We start from the raw sequence: 19,564 nt of genomic DNA on the forward strand, positions 1-19,564 counted from the left end.
ACAAAATCAACTTTTTCTGTGCACTATGTATTCATCTCTAGGTACTGCACAGAGTTATAACAGCTGTTCATCTACTTTTAAAACAAATAAGAGTTGAATATAATGCTGCCTTTGAAAACCAACCTCATGCACATCATAATTATTGCTCAGAATGAAAGAACAAGCAGAAATGCTATCTGGTCAAGAATAAGGCCTGATTTACATTGGAGAAATAGCCCTTAAAATTCTAACTGGTTTTAAAATCGATTCTACTACCTCATTTTAAATTTAGCTGGAGTTGTAGTGTAAACCAGACTCCAGATGGCCTGAACTGCTGCTATTAAACCAATCTCAATACCAACTGAAAGTGGTTATATAAGTGGATGTAACAACTCGAATGCATATTCCCTTCATGTACATGCCTGTTCTGCTGATCATGCAAAACGCATGTAAGCAGAAAAAGTGACACTTTGTCCTATCTGCTACTATCTACTCCTTAAAATGCAACATGTCGAGGTTCAGATATTAACCACCATGCACACAACTGCTGACATTTCACTAAATACGATTTCAGTTTGTAGAGATTTTTTAAATTTACCTCAAAAATATATATTACTATGTTACCATCTATGCAATGAAAGACACTGTAGAGACAGCTGCAAAGTCGAATTTTTACAAAAAGCTCTCACTATAGCTAACATCAGTGAAGCTGGTAGCAATGTTGGGAACCCTACTGTGGGCAGGTTGTTGCCCCCAGCAGCCACTTCCAGCAGCTTGCCTGTTAAACTTGCTCAAAGCTAGTTCTGTTGATAATTGAGTTTAAAAAGGCTCTGGCTGTTGGAGACTAGTCTATACTATTCATATAGTCTTCACATGATTTCAGTGCTTTAAGTCTACACCATGGTAGAGTGATTAAAAAATGGAACAGCCCATTGTGGCAATGTACAAACTGACAATGAGTTAGACTATTTCATACAAGTATTGAAAAGGAAAAGGAAAGTGGCCTAACAACGACTGCCCTTAAAATTACACTGAATTACCATCAAATCCGCAACAAATGTGCATTTCACGTTTAACAAAGCTTTTTAACCACCAGGCCACCTGCCGTTCAGGATATATTGCTCTAGGTGGACACACTGTTCTCATTGTTCCGTAGCACTGCAGAGCCACAACGTGGATTTTCCACCATGAACTTTGTCAAACAAGCCCACACACACGCACATATAAGCATCAAAGCAAACCCCAGGACTAGTTGTAGTTACGAGTGAAGACACTTTCCAGACCCCTCTGTTTATTCTCTACTGGCATGAAGGGACTGGGAACAAAACATATTTGTGGACACAGTCACAATGAGCACTTGACAGCCACAGCCGGCAGCACTAATGGAGGACCAAGTTAATGCTATTCTGTAAGGTTAAATCTATATTTTACCCCAAATTGACACTATCCACAATATTGTTTAGGACTAAAATGATTACACATTCTCAGCTCCAACTCTCAGTCTGAGCCTGGTGGTGGCAGTGACATTTTAATGTACATTAAAGTGAGGACACATATAAGACCAAGTAAGAGGAGAACCCCATCACATTCACGCAAAACAGAACAAGCAGAAGTTTGACAAATGGTTTTAGACACTCACAGCAGCAAAAATATTTCATTTTTATTTCCTGGAGAGCACAACTCAGAAACTGGGATAACCAAGACATTTTTATTTTGTCAGATAAGCCTTAGATGCTGATGGACATGCGATCAGAATCCCCCCCACCCCCCACTCCACCAGATACACTCTAAGACAAAAAGGATAGTGGCAAAACATTGCAGTATGGTTTTGTATAATCTTTGTGACACTGTTAAATAACTAGGAACATTATCAATCAGAGGTACAGGGGAAAAAATAGTAGACAGTTAAACTCATCCCCCGAGTCAGTTTACTATCAAAGTAATTACCTAAATAGCTTTTGAATTGTCAGTATCTGTTTTTCAAAGAAAATCAAAGAAAACAATGTGCTAGTATAAAGCCTGGCAAACATAATTACATTGTATTATGTTCATATCATAAAACAGTTATTGTTTAAAAAAATCAAATCCTGTGTACATGGGGGAAAAAATGGGGGGAAAATCCATTAAATGGGAATAGCCATTTTTTCAAGATGTTCTACATATCTCAAACAGTGCAACATGTTTGGTTTGCTGTGATACAATGTAATAATACTTAGCTCATATAGTATAGAGCTCATGTTATCTTCAAAGCACTTTAAAACAATAACTAATTAATCCTCTCAAAGCCCCAGGCAGGCAGGAAAGCATTATTATCCCTTTTTAACACTTTCTTAAACATGGGGAAACTGAGGCACAAAGGTTAAGTGACTTCTGTATGGTCACACTTAACTTTATACACTGCAGGTAGTCTCATTGGTCAAAACCAGGCTCCACTGAAGTCAATGGCAAAACTCCCATTTAATTCAACAGGACTAAGATTTCACCCATTGAATTTAATGGGCGTACTCCCAGTTTGTTATGTTATGCACTTATGTAAACCTTTGTTAGGTCAGGGCCTAATAATTTGGACACGGTCTAAAGGGAACTGTGAACACAGACCATACCTACCAACCAAGTCAGGGAACCAAGTTACAAAACAGTTGTCCCTTACCCTTAACCCTGGCAAAACAGCGGTAAAATAGCGTGGATGGGAACATACTTATACTCCATAACTAGTTAAAACCTTGGTGATGTCCAAGTGTTTTTTGCTTAGTTATGTGAATTTTTTTTTTTAAGTGAAGATGGGCCTTTAATTTAGGCACAATGTTTTACAAACTTTAAAATAATAAAAAAAAAAAAGATATGAGGGGGAAGTTTATCAAATCCCACAGTCCTTGCAGGGCCCCAGCTCCCACCAGCATCAACAGGAGTTACTTCCAAGACTGGATATAACTTCAGGATTAGACTTCATTTGAACAGACCTTTTTTTTTTTCCTTGACATTTTTACTCCACCCTCCACCCACATCGCAGACCACTGTATTTTTTTTTCTTCAATTTTAACTTTCCCCTGCAGTATTGGAAACCCAAACACAATGTTATTGTGCTAAGCAAAGGGAACTGGAAAGTGAAATGGATCAGATGCCGAATTTCATTCTCCAAACTGAGTGAAATGCAAAACAAACTAACAGCATACACTGTGAAGTGTATATTTGATTTTTTGTTCTATCCATTTTAGTAATTTTAGGTGTCGCTAGAAACACACAGGGATTTATTTTAAACATATGGGTCCAATTCTGTACTAATTTACTCCCTATGCAAATCCATTGGAGCCAATAGGATTGCACTTGATATAAGTCATCTTCAGATTTGTTGCATTAATTTTATCTTGGTTAGGTTTCCTTTAAAATCATAGTGTTAAAGCCTGGTAGTATTCATTTTAAATGGGAATATTCTCCCCTTGAGCCACACATGGAACTGCCATTGACGTCAACAGCAGTTCTGTATGTGGGGCAATGGGGAGTTTATGTTATGCTCTTTCAGGAAATGTACCCTGATAAACAGACATAACTGGCTGGGGTAAGTATGGAATTTAAACACCTTTTTTCTGTCTTTGACCAGAAATTTTTACATTTATTACCAGTCAGTGATTAACCAAATTATTAATGCTATATCACTGTTGTGTGTTTTGTGAGTGTGTGTTTGTACATGCACACAAACCCCCTGTATGCTTTCAACTCAATGCTATGGAAATAACTACAATGAGTATTTATTGTGAGCTGGCATGATGATTTTCAAGCCAGTAACTCTTTGGGATTGCCAGGACATAAAAATCTGAAAATTGGCATTTTCAACTAAGTATTTAAGCCAACTTCAGTACACAGTGGCCACCATTACTTTACAATGCATGTCTGAAATATACAGCTACCTAGCTTGTTAAACTAATTGACTCCATACGGATATGTGAAATCAGCTTAATAGAAGGAAACTTTCTGATTGATTTGTACTAGCTAAGCCATAGCTTACAATACGAAAAAAAAAGTTATCTATCTACGGTTTTCTGTAATATATTTTCTTCTGTATTTTAACAAATAAAGCAGGGGTTCTCAAACTGGGGGTCGGAACCCCTCGGGTTGCGAGGTTATTACATGAGGGGTCACGAGCTGTCAACCTCCACTCCAAACCCCGCTTTGTCTCCAGCATTTATAATGGTGTTAACTATATTAAAAAGTGTTTTTAATTTATAAGGGGGGAGGGTCACACTCAGAGGCTTGCTGTGTGAAAGGGGTCACCAGTAAAAAAGTTTGAGAGCCACTGAAATAAATATGTTCTTTTTGGAACAACAGCCTAGAAGGTGGATATTCATCTTGATTTGAGCATGTGTACTGTCTGAAACGTTTAGCCTTCAAGGAAGATGGCTTGGAATGAACTAAAACATTTGATGAACAATAATATTTAGCTACTGTTACCCTCAAGAATGAATATTCTTTAGGGACAAAGACACAGCCTTCTGCTCAGTAGTACTTTCTGAAACAGACCAGTTCATTACCTATTCTGCAATGCTAGAAATAAGTCCTCAGTGAATATTCAATATTGGCTGTCATAAAAGTTTTGGTACAGTAGGCTGCAAACAAAGCTTGGTATTTAACCAGGTTAGTTACTTACTGTCAAGGTTACAAAAAGAATAGACAACATTGTATTAGGACTACTTCAAAACAGCTATTCATTGTGCCCCCATCCAGGCAACAAGCTGTAACTATGCTAGCTGGTTCATGTTTTGAATTGTATACAGCAGCAAAAGACAAACTCAGCATAATATAGGTGTGTGTGTATGCATGTGTGTGTATATATACTCTTCCTTTTGACAGACTGGTAATTGTAGCTCAGGACATTAATCTTTATCAGCTCCATCCATGAGGTACTTTTAACTCAAAGAGGACATTGGTTTTAGCCTTTTTGTTTGTTTGTTTATTTGTTTTTAAAGCCAATGCTCTGGATGATGTTTAAATGGAGGAGTTTGGCCTCCACATGGTCAAACAAAATAAAGCCATTGCCATTTGCTATTTAAATTAATTCAATTTTAGACTTTTCCCCCTCTATTGATAACCACTTTTTAAAAAATAAGAGAGGTATTTGGTTAAGTAGGATTTCATTTTTTATTTATTATGAGTCATAATGCTTATTCAGAGAAAATGCTGAAATAGTCCAGTGCAGCTTGAAAGCAGTATTTTAACTATTTTGTCACAAAGCTCTCGATTTTAATATTTTTAGGCATTTTAACGGTATTTCCTCCAATCCTATTTGGTGGCCTTCTCCCAAGACTTTGTTGCCATTTCCATTTCTTGGACTAACCTCCACCTGCAGGGACAAATGAGAATAGCTCCCTCCAGCCACAGTGTCCATTTCAGTCTTTCAAGTTCACCTGAAAGCGGCACTGCGGTGGTGTGGCTCGATTGGCACACTCTGTTTCTTTGCCGGCTGAGAGTATCACATTGTATTCTGATCAACCACTATTTCAGCAGCTGCCAAGTTTGCCTTTAAAATTTAGGTTCCCCAGTGTGCCACTGGGCAAGTTCCCCCCTCCAGCACTTTTGGTACATCAGCAAAGGCCTAAAGCTCACTGTCAGCAAATTGCTACTATTAAAAAAAACAAAGTAAATAAACAGAGAGAAGATGATACCAAGTAGGTTTCAATAAATATTGAATTTATCATACTTAAGAAGCCAACCACCACATATATCTTATCTCCTCTACTTATGATTCTCTCTCTCACTCTCCTTCTCTCTCCTATTCCAAATACAACACTCTCCATAAAAAAGAATACCACAGGTCCACATCTGACAGAAACATGCAAACATTTTTCAAACGATAATTTGCAAATGCAAATTCACACAGCTATGAAGGGAATGCTCATCTTTCACACATCTCCTGGGGAGTTGTGCTTTATTAGTTAAAGGTTTAAACGCAGTTTTTGCCCAATGAATAATCACCCCCTCCTCCTTTCCCACATCTAAATGTGGAATCCTTTGCTCTCTTGTCTTCAGTTTACAGATTATGAGATCCAACATGTCACTCACTGGATTACTGCTCATAACCTGAGCACTACCCCAAGCTTACTTGTCTTCAACTTGTCCAGTGTTACTTAAATGGAATTATCGGTCACAATCCATATACTGAATCTGCATAGCCCACTTATCTCAAGATTCTGTGTGTCACCTCACAGATTATCCATTTTAATCCATACATTGAATCTACATAACATATGTCTTTAATTCACGGCTCTGATGAGCTATAGTATCACTGAATGGATTATTTCTCTTAATCCATTATTGGCAGTCATAAGACTGTTCACTGAATATACATTCATGCCCTGACTTCACTACACACAAGCAAGATTAAAGTCTTTATCAAACGCAGTTTTGTCATATATCAAACACAGTTTAATATAAATACCTGTACTGATATTTCATACAACATGTAACAGAGCTCTCTGCTTAAAAATAAATGTCTATGTCACATATATATGGGTTTAGTGCATTAAGATTAGGCATGGTGGGTTAATCCTGCTCTCAGCTACACTCATTTAAATCTGGAGTTACTCCACTGGAGTTGCCCTGCTTTCAAACGGGTGCAGTTGAGAGCCAGATCTGCCCCAATGACTCTTCATTTTTAGAAGAGGTAAAAAGAAGAGTTCACCAGAGTTGTTTGGGGACTATCCCATGCAATAGAGAGGGCTTTTAAAAAATAAATGCAGATTCAGATTTGCCCAGACTTTCAGAGATTCAGGAACATCAGTTCTTAAACAATTAACTTACCGGTACTTTAATTCTGGAAGTAAGCAAAGTCAGGAAGATTTTAAACAAAAGTCAGTTCAAACTTTTGTCTTGTAATTCCCTATACTGATTCAAAATTAGTTAAGTGGGGGACATATCAAAATGTATTAACTCCTGGCAAATGGGAAATAAATTAGACTAACACAAAAGCCCTATGCATGCTAGGAAAGTTTTTCAAAATTTTCTCACCATTGCTAATGCCAGTTCAACCCCACTAGTGTTAGCAACACTGGAAAACCTAGTGCAGAAGGCCCACTAAAACCTACCACTGTACTTGCTGACATCCCCCATCTACAATAGGACTTCCAACAATGGTAACACTGGTGGAACTGAAATAGCATTAACAGCAGCAGAGCGTGTTCTGGGTGTGGAGACAGAGGAAAACAGCAATTCAGGATTTGCCATATTGTACCAGGCCATTGGTCCATCCCACATACTGCCTCTGCTGTAGCCAATATTGATGTTATGGAGGAAGACAACCACTCTCACCTTACACTGCATGGAAGCTAACGTGCTGTGCTAGACTGGGAGGAAATCAGACTCCTGTGGGTGATCCGTTTGAGCTCTGAAACTCATCCTGCTTCACTGAATCCAATAAAGTGTATTACCCATGACTAATCCAACGGGCTTTTCTGAACCCATTTCCAAAACCAGTGGATGTAGAAAGAATTTCTATTTAAACATATCTAATTAATTCAATACATATTTTAAAAGTTTTAAACAACTTAATTGCTTCGTGCTTTGAAAAGAATTAAAGGGCATCTTGTATTAGAATTTCATTTAGTGTACTATGGATTGACTTGCTTTGAGCAGATTCAAAATTGTGTGACTTTCAAAATAAGATCTCCTCGGAAGCCTCCATCCTCAGGCTTGTACTTTTCTTCCACCCACTATTACTATATATCTATACAAACACACACATAATATACAACGGATACACTTGTTTATGTCAATTTTTATAGCTACTATTGGTTCTGGAAGTTTCCCGCAATTTTAAATGTAGGTGATATCCTTGAAATGTGTATGAAACTGGAATGAACTTTTCAAGAATACACACATACATTCACACCACAAGAATAAAACACTATTTTTTCCCTTTTCTTTAATTGGACATATACGGATCCTTCCACCTGATGATCTCAAAGTGAAATAAAACTAATAATTAAGTCTCTGAGCACCCCCTGAAAGATGAGTAAGCATTGCTTCTCCCATTATAAAGATGGGTAAATTGAGAAAGATCTTAAAAGACTTGCTGAAAGTCACAGAACAAGTAAGTGGCAGAGTTGGGATTAGAACTAGGGATCCTGTTGTAGCTGGTGCTTGCTCTAGCTAATAAACATACTTCCCTACCTTTGGTAAAATATTACCATTTGTTTATTTAAAAGAAATAACAGTAACAGAAAATTAGAATTTAGAAGAATCTTTATCTTCCTTTGATTTTTGCCTCTATCAGAGAATATAATTCAATGTTAATAACATAAACCCAGGCAATAACAATAAGCAACCTCATGCTGAATATGCAGCACACAACCCTGCAAAACTCCCCTGGATCTAATGAAAAACATAATGAAATTGTGAACATTTAAATGGAAAAAACTATTTGCTATACAAAATAGTTGGGCAAAACATCTTCAAGTCCTGTACACTTTCCAGAATGTCCTAATAAAAAAACACTATTTGAGAATGCGTTTCCAAATATCACTAAAAGAGAAATGACAGGTTTCAGAGTAACAGCCGTGTTAGTCTGTATTCGCAAAAAGAAAAGGAGTACTTGTGGCACCTTAGAGACTAACCAATTTATTTGAGCATGAGCTTTCGTGCGATGAAGTGAGCTGTAGCTCACGAAAGCTCATGCTCAAATAAATTGGTTAGTCTCTAAGGTGCCACAAGTACTCCTTTTCTAAAAGAGAAATGTTTTTTTTAAGTGTGTGTGTGTGTGTATATATATACACACACACAGAGAAAAATTAATTTAAAAATTACAATTGAAAAACTGTTAATAACCTCATGTTCACATAGCAGGAAAAAAACATTACTTCTTTCCAGTACAATGCCTGTGTGTGTGTATGTATAAAACAGCTCAACTTGCACACCTTTCATGTTGTCTCACTAAATACAGTTGCAATACCACTGACCTATTGTTTGCTAGTCGCTCATGGCTGGCGGTGGCATGAAAACCACATTCCTGGGCACTAAATAATCAGCCTGCATGACCCCCCAAGAACCTGTAAGCCAAATTCATTTACCTCCAGAGGGCAATGCTCTATTGTATCCTCCTTTCTTTCTAGCCACCTACAAACAATGCACAATAATTGCAACTGTCACGGCAGTCAGTAGGAAAAATAAACCAGCGCCTGTTTTCACAGCTTACTGCCAAACCTGATCCAAACACCTAATAACCATGCCCCCAGCCATAGAACCGCAGTTCCAGTAAAATGCATTGGGTGTGAGGCTTTGAACAAAGCTATGAAACAATAACTCAACTTGTGTTCAAAACATGAAATTTAAAAACAGAAGTTAAAGCAAAGAAAACTCTTTCTCCCCATCCTCCCCCTGTCCCCCCACCCCCGGCAAGACTGAAAGAGCTGTTGAATTTCTTTCGTGTTATCTTATAGTCGCTGCTGCTTTCATGTTTAACTTGTGAAGGGGAAAGAGAGGAAGGGAGAAAAAAGACTGCCCTCCAACAGAACAAGATCATAGGCATTTGGAAGAGATTGCCTTCTTAGTACAGAGCAAGCTTCAGAGTCTTTACTCAGTCCAAAGAGAGTGGAGGATCACAGGGAGTAAATGTTTTTAAAACTCCAGCATCTCAAGGGTTAAAGAAGTTCCAGAGTGCTTGTGATGGCTGCTGCAGCAAGAAAACATCGAAATCTGAAATGAAAGCCACCTACAGACCCTCACCCTAAAACGTCTTAAAGATTAATGAATCAGTTTACACACCACATCGTAGGGTTACTTAAATCATATACTTTTTGAATATGTACTAACCACACATAGGCCAAGATATTAGCAATAGCTCTCTCTGGCCAATTGACTCATATGTGAGGAAAGTGTGCTCAAGTGCATTTGCGTGTGCAAAGACTGAGTAAAGAATTCAGAATTTGGCCCACTTATAAGAATAATACCTCAGGCTACTTGGTGCTGAAGTGCTGTGTTTGGCCATCAAGTTATCAAATAAGTGTACCAGATGCGTAATTTATTCTGGACTCATATGAGTTACAGTCCCTAGCTAGGGAAGTTGGGGGGAGCAAATGGCATACTTTCCCTCTTGTGTAAGTCAGTGGACTAGAGCAAGCTAGTGCCGGTGGCTTACTTGTGACAAGCTGAAAGGAACATATGAATAAAATACTAAGTTTTAGTGTAAACCTATGAATTATTCCCTAAGAGACTGCCTTTTAGGATTAAAATTGTTTCAACATTTTACTGAGTGTTACTGTGCACTGAGAAACAGGTCCTTAAAACTGTCTGGAGTAAGTTTTTGGGACCTTGTCTGAATAAGGACTTCAGGGTTTGCCCCAATACAAGTAAAACAAAAGCAGAAAACTAGGTCTATTAAAAATAAGTAGGGCTTAATTCTGATGTCACACCACTTTTACACTGGTGTATTCCACTGACTTTAATGGAGCTGCTCTGGATTTGCATTGATGTAAGTGGTGCAAGACATGTTCTAGTTCAAACAGGGTTAAGAACATAAGAACGGCCATACTGGGTCCATCTAGCCCAGCATCGTGTCTTCTGACAGCGGCCAATGCCAGATGCCCCAGAGGAAATGAACAGAACAGGTAATCACCAAGTGATCGATCTCCTGTCGCCCATTCCCAGCTTTTGGCAAACAGAGGCTAGGGACACCATCCCTGCCCATCCTGGCTAATAGCCATTGATGGACCTATTCTTCATGAACTCATCTAAATCAATTTGGGGAAGTTCTATGTTATACAGGAGGTCAGATTAGATGACACGGTAGCCCCATCTGACTTTATCATGTAGGAAGTGGGAGTCTCACACTGATTTCTTTTAGGGGAACATCAGCGTCTTTGGAATTTACATCAAGTTTGACACAATTATTTTGAGCAGAAATACTGTATAAAAATAAACAAGTACCGGTTTCCTAAAATGACCTCCCATATATAAAATGGGTAAATATCTTGGCAAAACAGAAGGTACTACTGCTGAATAATGGTCACATTTTGCATTTTCCTTCTACAGCAGGACTTTAAAAGAACATGCTTTAACACACAGATGTTGTGTGCTGTCTCTTAATATCTGTACAAGTTAATTTCAGTACCTAGAGGCATCACCACGAAAACTTTGCCCTTTCATCTATTGCACAATATTATCACAATCTGCACCAACAATAGCAAACATTTCTGATCTCCTTCCGATTTCAGATGTGTAGTTCCTACTGTATATGGATGCTAAACACTATGTTAATATGCAACTGTGAAAATCTCTGCTGGGTTTTATATGAATCCTATAAAAGACTCCCCTTATATTGATAAAAATAGAATTAAAGATGGAACAAAAGCCTTACATAAATGAAAGTGGCTTGTTCATTTAGGACATACCATGGTTTATTAAAAATCACACAGAGAGATTGTACACTGCCAACAAACAAAGAAATGAGAAATAAAACAAAAAACATGAAGAAGTTCCATAAAGCTAATTATATACACACATTTTATTTTTGTTTCACTTTAACTCTGTAGGATCACAGTGACAATGTTACCTTTTATTTCTCCAAAGTTCCCTGATCCCATGGCAAGAAGCTTGTCTTTCCAGTCCTTTGATAGTAGCTTTTCAATACTGGGAGTTTCTGAGTGAAGGGAGAAAAAAAATGTAAGAAAATCAACATGACTGGCTCCACAATAGAACTCATTAAAAGTCTATCTGCTAAAAATAAGGCCAACCCTATTCTGGGCCCCAATTCATAATGACTTCATCAACAAACTGATAAGGGGGGGGGGAGAATGTGTTTTGTCACCTGCTGTTTCAAAATCATTAGCTTTTTCCTCTTGCAGAACAAAGCCATAGTAATTCTGTATGACAATGGGTACATATAAACCTGCAATTCATTGTTTTTCAATTTAGTGAACAAGTTCCTGCTTATAATGGATGCTTGTCAATTTCAGGGTGTTAGTCCGCAGTCAAAAAATAATTATGTTGATAAAATGCAGAGTAAAAAAAGGGGCAAAGAATTAGCTCCTAAATCTGCTACATGTAATTATGTCCCTCTGTGTGTTTACAATTACATCCACTTTATAATGTGTGTTTAAACATCGTGCGGTGGTAAGTACACCATGGAAAGATTTTCCAGTAACACACACAAACTCAGACATTGTTAATAAATAATAATAATAATAAAAAGTTTAGTGTGATAAAAAGCTTTACAAAGACTGTAAAATCCAGAAATGGGGAAGTGAGGGGAAGCAATGCCTAGAATGGAAACCCATTATTTTCTCATTTCAGATTTCTATCATTTCCTTTTTATAATAAAATATATTTGTTCAATATTTTCAGGGGAAAATACACTGAGGGTGTGGATGTGGCCGATATTTATGCCGCTAACTCTTGCATTTTGAGCTCTTTTTTATGTGGAATTTTAATGCATAAGTAAATATAAATGCTAATAAAATTCAGAGAACATTAAACTCCGTTCCAAACAATGTAATTGTATATTCTTGTCAGCATTTAGATGGGTACACAATTACAATAGCTTTCAATCCCACGATTAGTACTGCATTCAGTTAGAAAATGGAGTGTACTAAAAGATAAGTGTCCCAGTATGTGCCATCTAAATAACAATACCCACACTTATTATCTGGATCTAAGACATATACTGCTATTCTCCACATTTGTGTTTATGTGTATTTGTATTTGTTCAGGCATTTGTTTACCCCCTACCAGGAGCATAAAAGGAGTACATGTTAACTTATCAAAGGGACCGTCTGGCCTAGGGACCATACAATTATTAGCAACTGGTTAATTTTCCCTATAGTAAAAAGCTTTATGAGGAGCCTTCATTATCTTGTTTGGCTAATTTTGCCAACCTTCTTGAGCCCCTATCTTAAAGCTCTCAGGAATCAGTGTCACAAAAATCTGTGTGCAGTTTTCAATAAAACCATATCAAACGTTTCTTTCTCTCTCAAAATGCCAATAATATAGTATTTTATTCTCTCTTTATAAAGGATTTGTGGAAAATGAAAGTGAACAACCCAAAATCTTTATTTCATAAACTAGCATTATACTCTCTCACACATACCATTCCTAAATGTTCAATCTCCAGTTTAATATTAAAAAAATATATAATTATAGGAATTCTACTCTTTAAATAGCAGGGTGAATGAAGTTTTATTCTAACTTTTTTGTAATAACAAGAACTACATTAATAAAAGATTTAATTATAAGCTCAAAAATTACAATTAGATCACAATGAAATAGCTATGAGAAGCTGCATGTTAACGTTATAACATTACTATTTCCATTCCTGAGTTCATGATAAGAAGATTCCACTGTGCTTTAGACACTTTTACAAATATTTCCAAAGTTTGTACTTTCCCAGTAAACACTTCATGAAGGAAACCATTTTTTAAAACATATCTTGAATAGGTCAAATAAACATTGCTGTTTTCTTTTTTCCTGTGTTTTTCAAAAATTCTTGAGTAGCATATAAACAGGCCAGCGCCAATGCGGTATTTGCAATAGAGGACTGTCAGTCATTAAAAGCTAACAAACCTTTGCAAAGCAGGAATGCAGCAATAGAAATCCATTGTGAACTAACAATAGGCTACAGAACCTCCAGGCACCAAAAGTAGAACGTTTTACTTTTAAGTCTATTGTCAGCAAAGTCCATGACAAAGCTTTTCCCCTGCAGCTAGACAAAATATGCGCTGTAGTGTGCTAGTAAAGAAACAGAAGTCTTCTGTCTAACTTGGAGAGTTAAAGCAACAGTAGCCTCGTTTCTGAAGCCTACAGAACACTCCAGGTTCACTGCAGGCCGCTGTATTAACTACCAAGCAGAGACACAGCTCAGCTACACAGCAGCTTAGTACAATTACCCCCCTTGTAACAAATAGTCCCTCCAAATGAATGGCTCCTTCATGACCATGTTATTGGAAGGTGCTTGATCAGAAATCATAGTTAACTTTCTATGCATAAACCGGGATAGAAGTGGCTGTGATTAAGTTCCATGCTATTTTTTAAGGATTTTTTTTTTTTTTTTGGTTTTGTCAATAAAAACCTATTGACTGTAATGAAACAACTCATGTTACAAATTACTATTCTTGCAACCTGACTCTACTGGTAATTCAGGAAGAGCTGCAACAAACAAGCTAACAATAATGAATTCAATGGACAGCCATGTATCAATGACTGAATTTCTGCTAGAATGGTAAAGATCTCAGTAGGAAATTCATGATTAGGGATGTGAAAGGCCAAATGGCAAAATCCCAATAGTAACAATGCATCTGTTCATTAATGTGTGAATATGAGTAATATGAAAATTTAACACAATTATAATCCCCTCTGCAATGCTGATGGTGCAAAATAGATTCTTGTGATCTAATAAGTGTTTCCCCTGCTGAAATACTGTATGTTAACTATTTAAAATAACACTATATGGATTTTTTGTTTAAGATACATGTAATCATGCTTAATTGATGCACTAAAGTAGTTTGACATCTCTTTTGACTTGAACTGCAATTGTCATGTGAGGCACTTTGACAGAATTTTGCTATTTTTACAGACTTCAAATATTTTTATTTAAAAAAAGAATACTATGATTTTAGAGACAATAGATGGCCATTCCCCATTCAAAAGGAAGAACTGAAAGTCTATATCAAATTATAGTTTGATTATATTTTGTTATATAGTAATGTCATATGTCTTGTTCATGTATTCTGAGTATTGTTTGTGAAAGGTTTACATACTGTATCTTTAAAACGATTAGAATTTATGTATTATATCCACTCTATATAAACAGCTTTGAAACAGATAAATATTAAAAAACATAATTGTCCTAAAAGCTACAACCATAAAAACTTTCACAAACTAAATAAAAGCCTAGAACATTTTGTTGGGAGGCACACATATACTGGGAAAAGAAATAACACAGTAAATTGTTTAGAAAATAGACATACGTTGTGCAATTTAGAAAGTTTACATATTTACATATGGGTACTCGTGCAATGTGTACAACCATAAAGCTAGACTCAGTCTAGTGATCTGAGCACATGACTGAGAACTGGCAACTGCTACTTCTAATCACTATTCTGACATGGACTCTCTTCAAGAAGTTGGGAAATCACTTAACAGCTTTACCTCATTTTCACCATCTGTAAAATGGGGATGATACTGTAACAACTTCTAGCCATCTAGTACAATTGCCAGTCATGGACGCAGGACCTTATTATGCTAAGTGCTATACAAACACAGATGCTGGATATGCTACGCTTTTATGCCATACTCATTCAGAACTTCTCAGTAACAGAGGTGATAGTGCTTAACTCTTCCTTCTTCAGAAACACAGGACTCATCTACTTGAGTTAAAGGAAAATCTCTGTTAACTATTAGCAACATAGAACCTATGACACACAGAGCAAGCAGGGGCTCTCAAACTGGGAGGCGGGACCCCACAAGGGGTTGTGAGGTTATTACATGGCAGTTCGCGAGCCCCCAAACCCCGCTTTGCCTCCAGCATTTATAATAGTGTTATACAAAAAAAAAGTGTTTTTAATTTAAACGGGGAGGGTCGCACTCAGAGGTTTGCTATGTGAAAGGGATCCCCAATACAAAAGTTTGAGAATCACTGAGCTAAATTCACAAAAGACTTAGGCGCCAAACTGCTTCTTTAGATGCCTAAACCCCAGAATCAGGCCCCACTGGAATTAATAGAAATTGTATTCTGCAGCCATCAAACCCCACAGGTGCCTAAATTCACTTGGCACCAAACTTTCTGCCATAAAAGTTACCTAGGCACCAGAGGCATAGTTGGGGGGAGGGCGTGAAGGCAAGGGGCACTGCCTCCCCAAACTGCAAGCCTCTGGCAGGCGTGGAATTTGGCCCACCACCTGTGGCCCCATTGCCTGACTGGAGCTGCCTCCGCAAATATAGAAGTCATACTACACCTACACTAGGCACCTATATTTTTGTACCTCTCATATGCACACAGCAGTCCCAGGTGTCCAGACCCCGGAGCCCCAGAGCAATTCACAAAGACAGGCATTCCTCCATCTAACTTGTCTGTGGGGCCACATCCGGTCAACATGTTCAGAGCTCAACTATTGGATCAGGCCCCCGTAGGTGATCTTACACAAAATGGATGGAAGGAGGACCACCTCCCTCATAACTTTTAGCCCAGCGATTAAGATACTCACCTAGTTCAAATCCCTCCTCCACCTGAGGGGGAGAATGGATTTGAACAGGGATCTGCCACCTCTTGAGCATGCCCTAAGCACAGGGCTAAGGGATAATCTGATGTAGGGTTCCCTCAGTCTCTCTTGTTGAAGCTGTTTCACTGTGAATAAATAATTTAATACAAATCATTGGAGCAGGGGAACTGGAGGCAGGAGGATTGTGCCTAAAAGTATGGGGGGGGGGAGCAAGGCCCCTCCCCCTCATTGGCCCCACCCCTGCCCTTCCTCTTCTCCCTAAGACCCCACCCTCCGGCCAAGCCGGAGCCAGGTTGGGGAGCCTAGGGCAGGTGGAGGGTGCGTGGCTCTTACCCCGATCTGGCTCCAGCTTCCAGCCTGGTGGTAGAGCCTTGGGGGCTGAAGAGCCGCAGCCAATCCATGGTAAGAGCCACTCAGGAAGCTGTGGGGAGCTGAGGACCCTCCATCTGCCCTAGGCCAGGAGCCGGGGTGGGGAGGGTGACACACGGACTAGGGACTGCTCTTGGGCCCTCCCACCCTAGGTAGGTGGAGGGTCTGTGGCTTCCCACGGGCTGCCTGGGCTCCCTGGGCCGCTCTTACCCAGGCTGGGCTCCAGCTTCCGGGAGGAAGAGGAGAAGCACGGGGCTGGGCCTGTGGCGAAAAGTGGGAGGGTCATAGCCCTTTGCCCCGCCTGTTCCAGCACCCCTGCTGGAGAGGTCTCCCACTTTATAGGTGAGCACTCAACCCATAAGGCTACAGACTAATTGCACACTCTTTCTCTTTGCAAAATGAAAAGGAGTACTTGTGGCACCTTAGAGACTAACAAATTTATTTGAGCATAAGCTTTCGTGAGCTACAGCTCACTTCATCGGATTGTTAGTCTCTAAGGTGCCACAAGTACTGCTTTTCTTTTTGCGAATACAGACTAACACGGCTGCTACTCTGAAATCTCTCTCTTTGGCCTACCAATTCTTTCATTATTTATGTTATTTAAATTATAAGGAAGCACCCTCTCCACCTGGCTTCTGGGGAAACCAGCATAGGCACCTAACAGCAAGAGAAGGGCTGCAGCGGAGAATCCCAAAGCAGAGGGACATGCCTCCTTGCAGCTCACACTTAAGTACCTTAAGTGAGAGGGGTGGGGCTCAGCATCTCCCACTGGCTAGCTTAGGTGAAGAGCCATCTGGCATCCTGGCTTTTGTGACCTTTGTTCTAAAGTGCCTATCTTTCCCCATTCATTGTATAGGGAGCCTAACTCAGGCTTTACGAATCCCAATTATTTTCTAGACATCTAAGTTCCATTGTGAATCTAGCCTTTAGAACACTAGTTCTGGTTCTATCTAGTAGACAGCAGTGATACACATACAGAATAGCCAGGATATTACAGCACTTACTCACAGGGGTGTTGTGAAGTTAAAACTTGCAAAGGTTCTCAATGATTTAAAGCACTCCATTAATGCTAAGTGTTATGGAGAATTATGGCTAGGGCAGGAGAAGAGAAAGAGAACAAAATATGGAAAGAATAACAGAAATTGGAAAATAAATAGTGGCAAAAGAGAAGAATGTGGATGAACAGAGTCCTTTGACCTGAAGTCGGATTAATTCACAACAATTATTTGTTTTTTTTTCCTGATTGTATGTTTATCAGTCATTATGTCCTTCAAAATATATTTACACAGCATTTTGTTTTCCTTTTTTCCACCCTTGCCTCTTTTGCTCGCATATGCTGCTTCGCATCAATGCCTATGGCAATACCCAATGGTGAATGGCCCTCCAACTGTGCCAGCCATTGTTACAGCAGCATACTGGCTCTTCAGTTCATGTTCATTCCCAAGAACTCTCCCTCCTTTCCCCCCTTTGGTGCCAAACACTCTCAAGACTGACTCCCTCAGATGGAACAATGAGACCTGGAGACTCATGCCAGCATCCAGTAATCCTCAAATGGAGCTGCAGTGCCAGGAATAAAACCACATTCTCTCCAGTGCAGTAGGCTCTATAAACCAGCCCAATTTGTGTATGTATCTATACACACACACACACACGTTTGTGTATGTGAGCATGTGTATATGGTAAGCTTCTCTGAAAGTATTAAAAAAAAAAAGGATCTGAGTAAATGAATAGAAAATGACCTTTGTAAACCAATATTTTGTGGGCTAAGTGTGCATAACATAATACCAGTTATTGGTTTACTTGAGCTTTAACTGTGCTTCATTGACATATTTGTTCCAAATCTCTCTTTCACAAAAATGGTTTCACTGTGTTCTAAGGCCTAGTTTACGCTAGAAAGTTGTACTAACACTCATTTTCAGCACAGCCTGGAGTACAGCATCCACGTTTAATTTTGTCTCCTACTGACTAAACTCTCCACATTTTCCAGCTTACTTATTCCTCTTTTTGGAGTGACCTAAACCTCCAGCTATTATAGTTCTATCAGCATAGTGGCAATGTGAATGCCCAGGTACCTGTACCCATAAGCAGCCCTCCAACTGCAATCCCACAATGCAACATTCCCTTCAGGAGTGACCTGTCTGGAAGCACTTTTGAACTCCACTGTCCAGGGGTCACAATGACTAGAACTCCACCTCACTTTTAAATGCCCAGCAAGGTCTTCACAGCCATATCTGTTGCGGTTCCCTGCTGATAATTTGCGGACAGTATGGCTCCTTGCTTCTCAGTCCTGTGCTGCTGCTTGGGTCAAGGAGAAGATGCTCAATTTCCTTGCACTGTAGGGAGAGAAGTGTGTGCAGGCTCAGCTGCAGCACTCCCATAGGAACAAGACTATTTACAGTGACTAGGCAAAGGAAATGGCAACACTCAGATACCCCAAAGAGAAGTCCCAGGGCTGTGCAAAGGGAAAGGAGCTGAGTCAGGACCATCAGAAGGTGAAGGAGAACAATGAGTTCCGGAGCTACCCACATGACCTGTGTCTTTTATAACCAGCTGGCTGCTATATTCACCAGGGACACTATCATTTCCCCTGTAACCACTGTGGACAATTCATGTCCAGGAGAGGAGGAGGAAGCCCCTGTGGAGCAGTGGATGAGGGAGAGGTGTCTGGCACTGGCCAACAAGTGGACAGCAAGGTGGAGTAAAGAACGGTATCCAACACCCGGCTGGACTGCAGACAGTCTGAATGCCTCATGCCGACACAGGTCATCCCTGGAAGAGGGAGAATCTGGGAAGGCAAGTGATTGTTTATGTCCCATTAAAGAAACTATAGTGTAAGCTGATATACCCTAACACTTGGCAAGGTGTGCCTGTATGTTTGCATTGCCTGGAAAGAGCTGATGGAGAACACAGTGTGAACCCATATATCCTTTCCTTCTAATCTAGCTGTAAACACTCTCTGCCATCCAGCCACCATTTCTCCACCACATGTCCATCCGCATACCATTATACCAACACTCTCC

At 39.3% G+C, this 19,564-nt stretch overlaps 1 protein-coding gene across 3 annotated transcripts in view; it reads right to left on the reverse strand.

Moving 5' to 3' along the window:
* SOX5 (SRY-box transcription factor 5) overlaps positions 1–19,564 on the reverse strand; it is a 313,721-nt gene that overhangs the window by 186,689 nt on the left and 107,468 nt on the right. For all 3 annotated transcript variants that reach the window (XM_077807473.1, XM_077807474.1, XM_077807472.1), the window contains exon 3: positions 11,516–11,602. In XM_077807473.1, the coding sequence (XP_077663599.1) occupies positions 11,516–11,602 (87 nt within the window). The remainder of the gene's footprint in view (positions 1–11,515; positions 11,603–19,564) is intronic.

The sequence above is a fragment of the Eretmochelys imbricata genome, chromosome 1 (genome assembly GCF_965152235.1).
Source record: "Eretmochelys imbricata isolate rEreImb1 chromosome 1, rEreImb1.hap1, whole genome shotgun sequence".
Classification (NCBI taxonomy): Eukaryota; Metazoa; Chordata; order Testudines; family Cheloniidae; genus Eretmochelys; species Eretmochelys imbricata.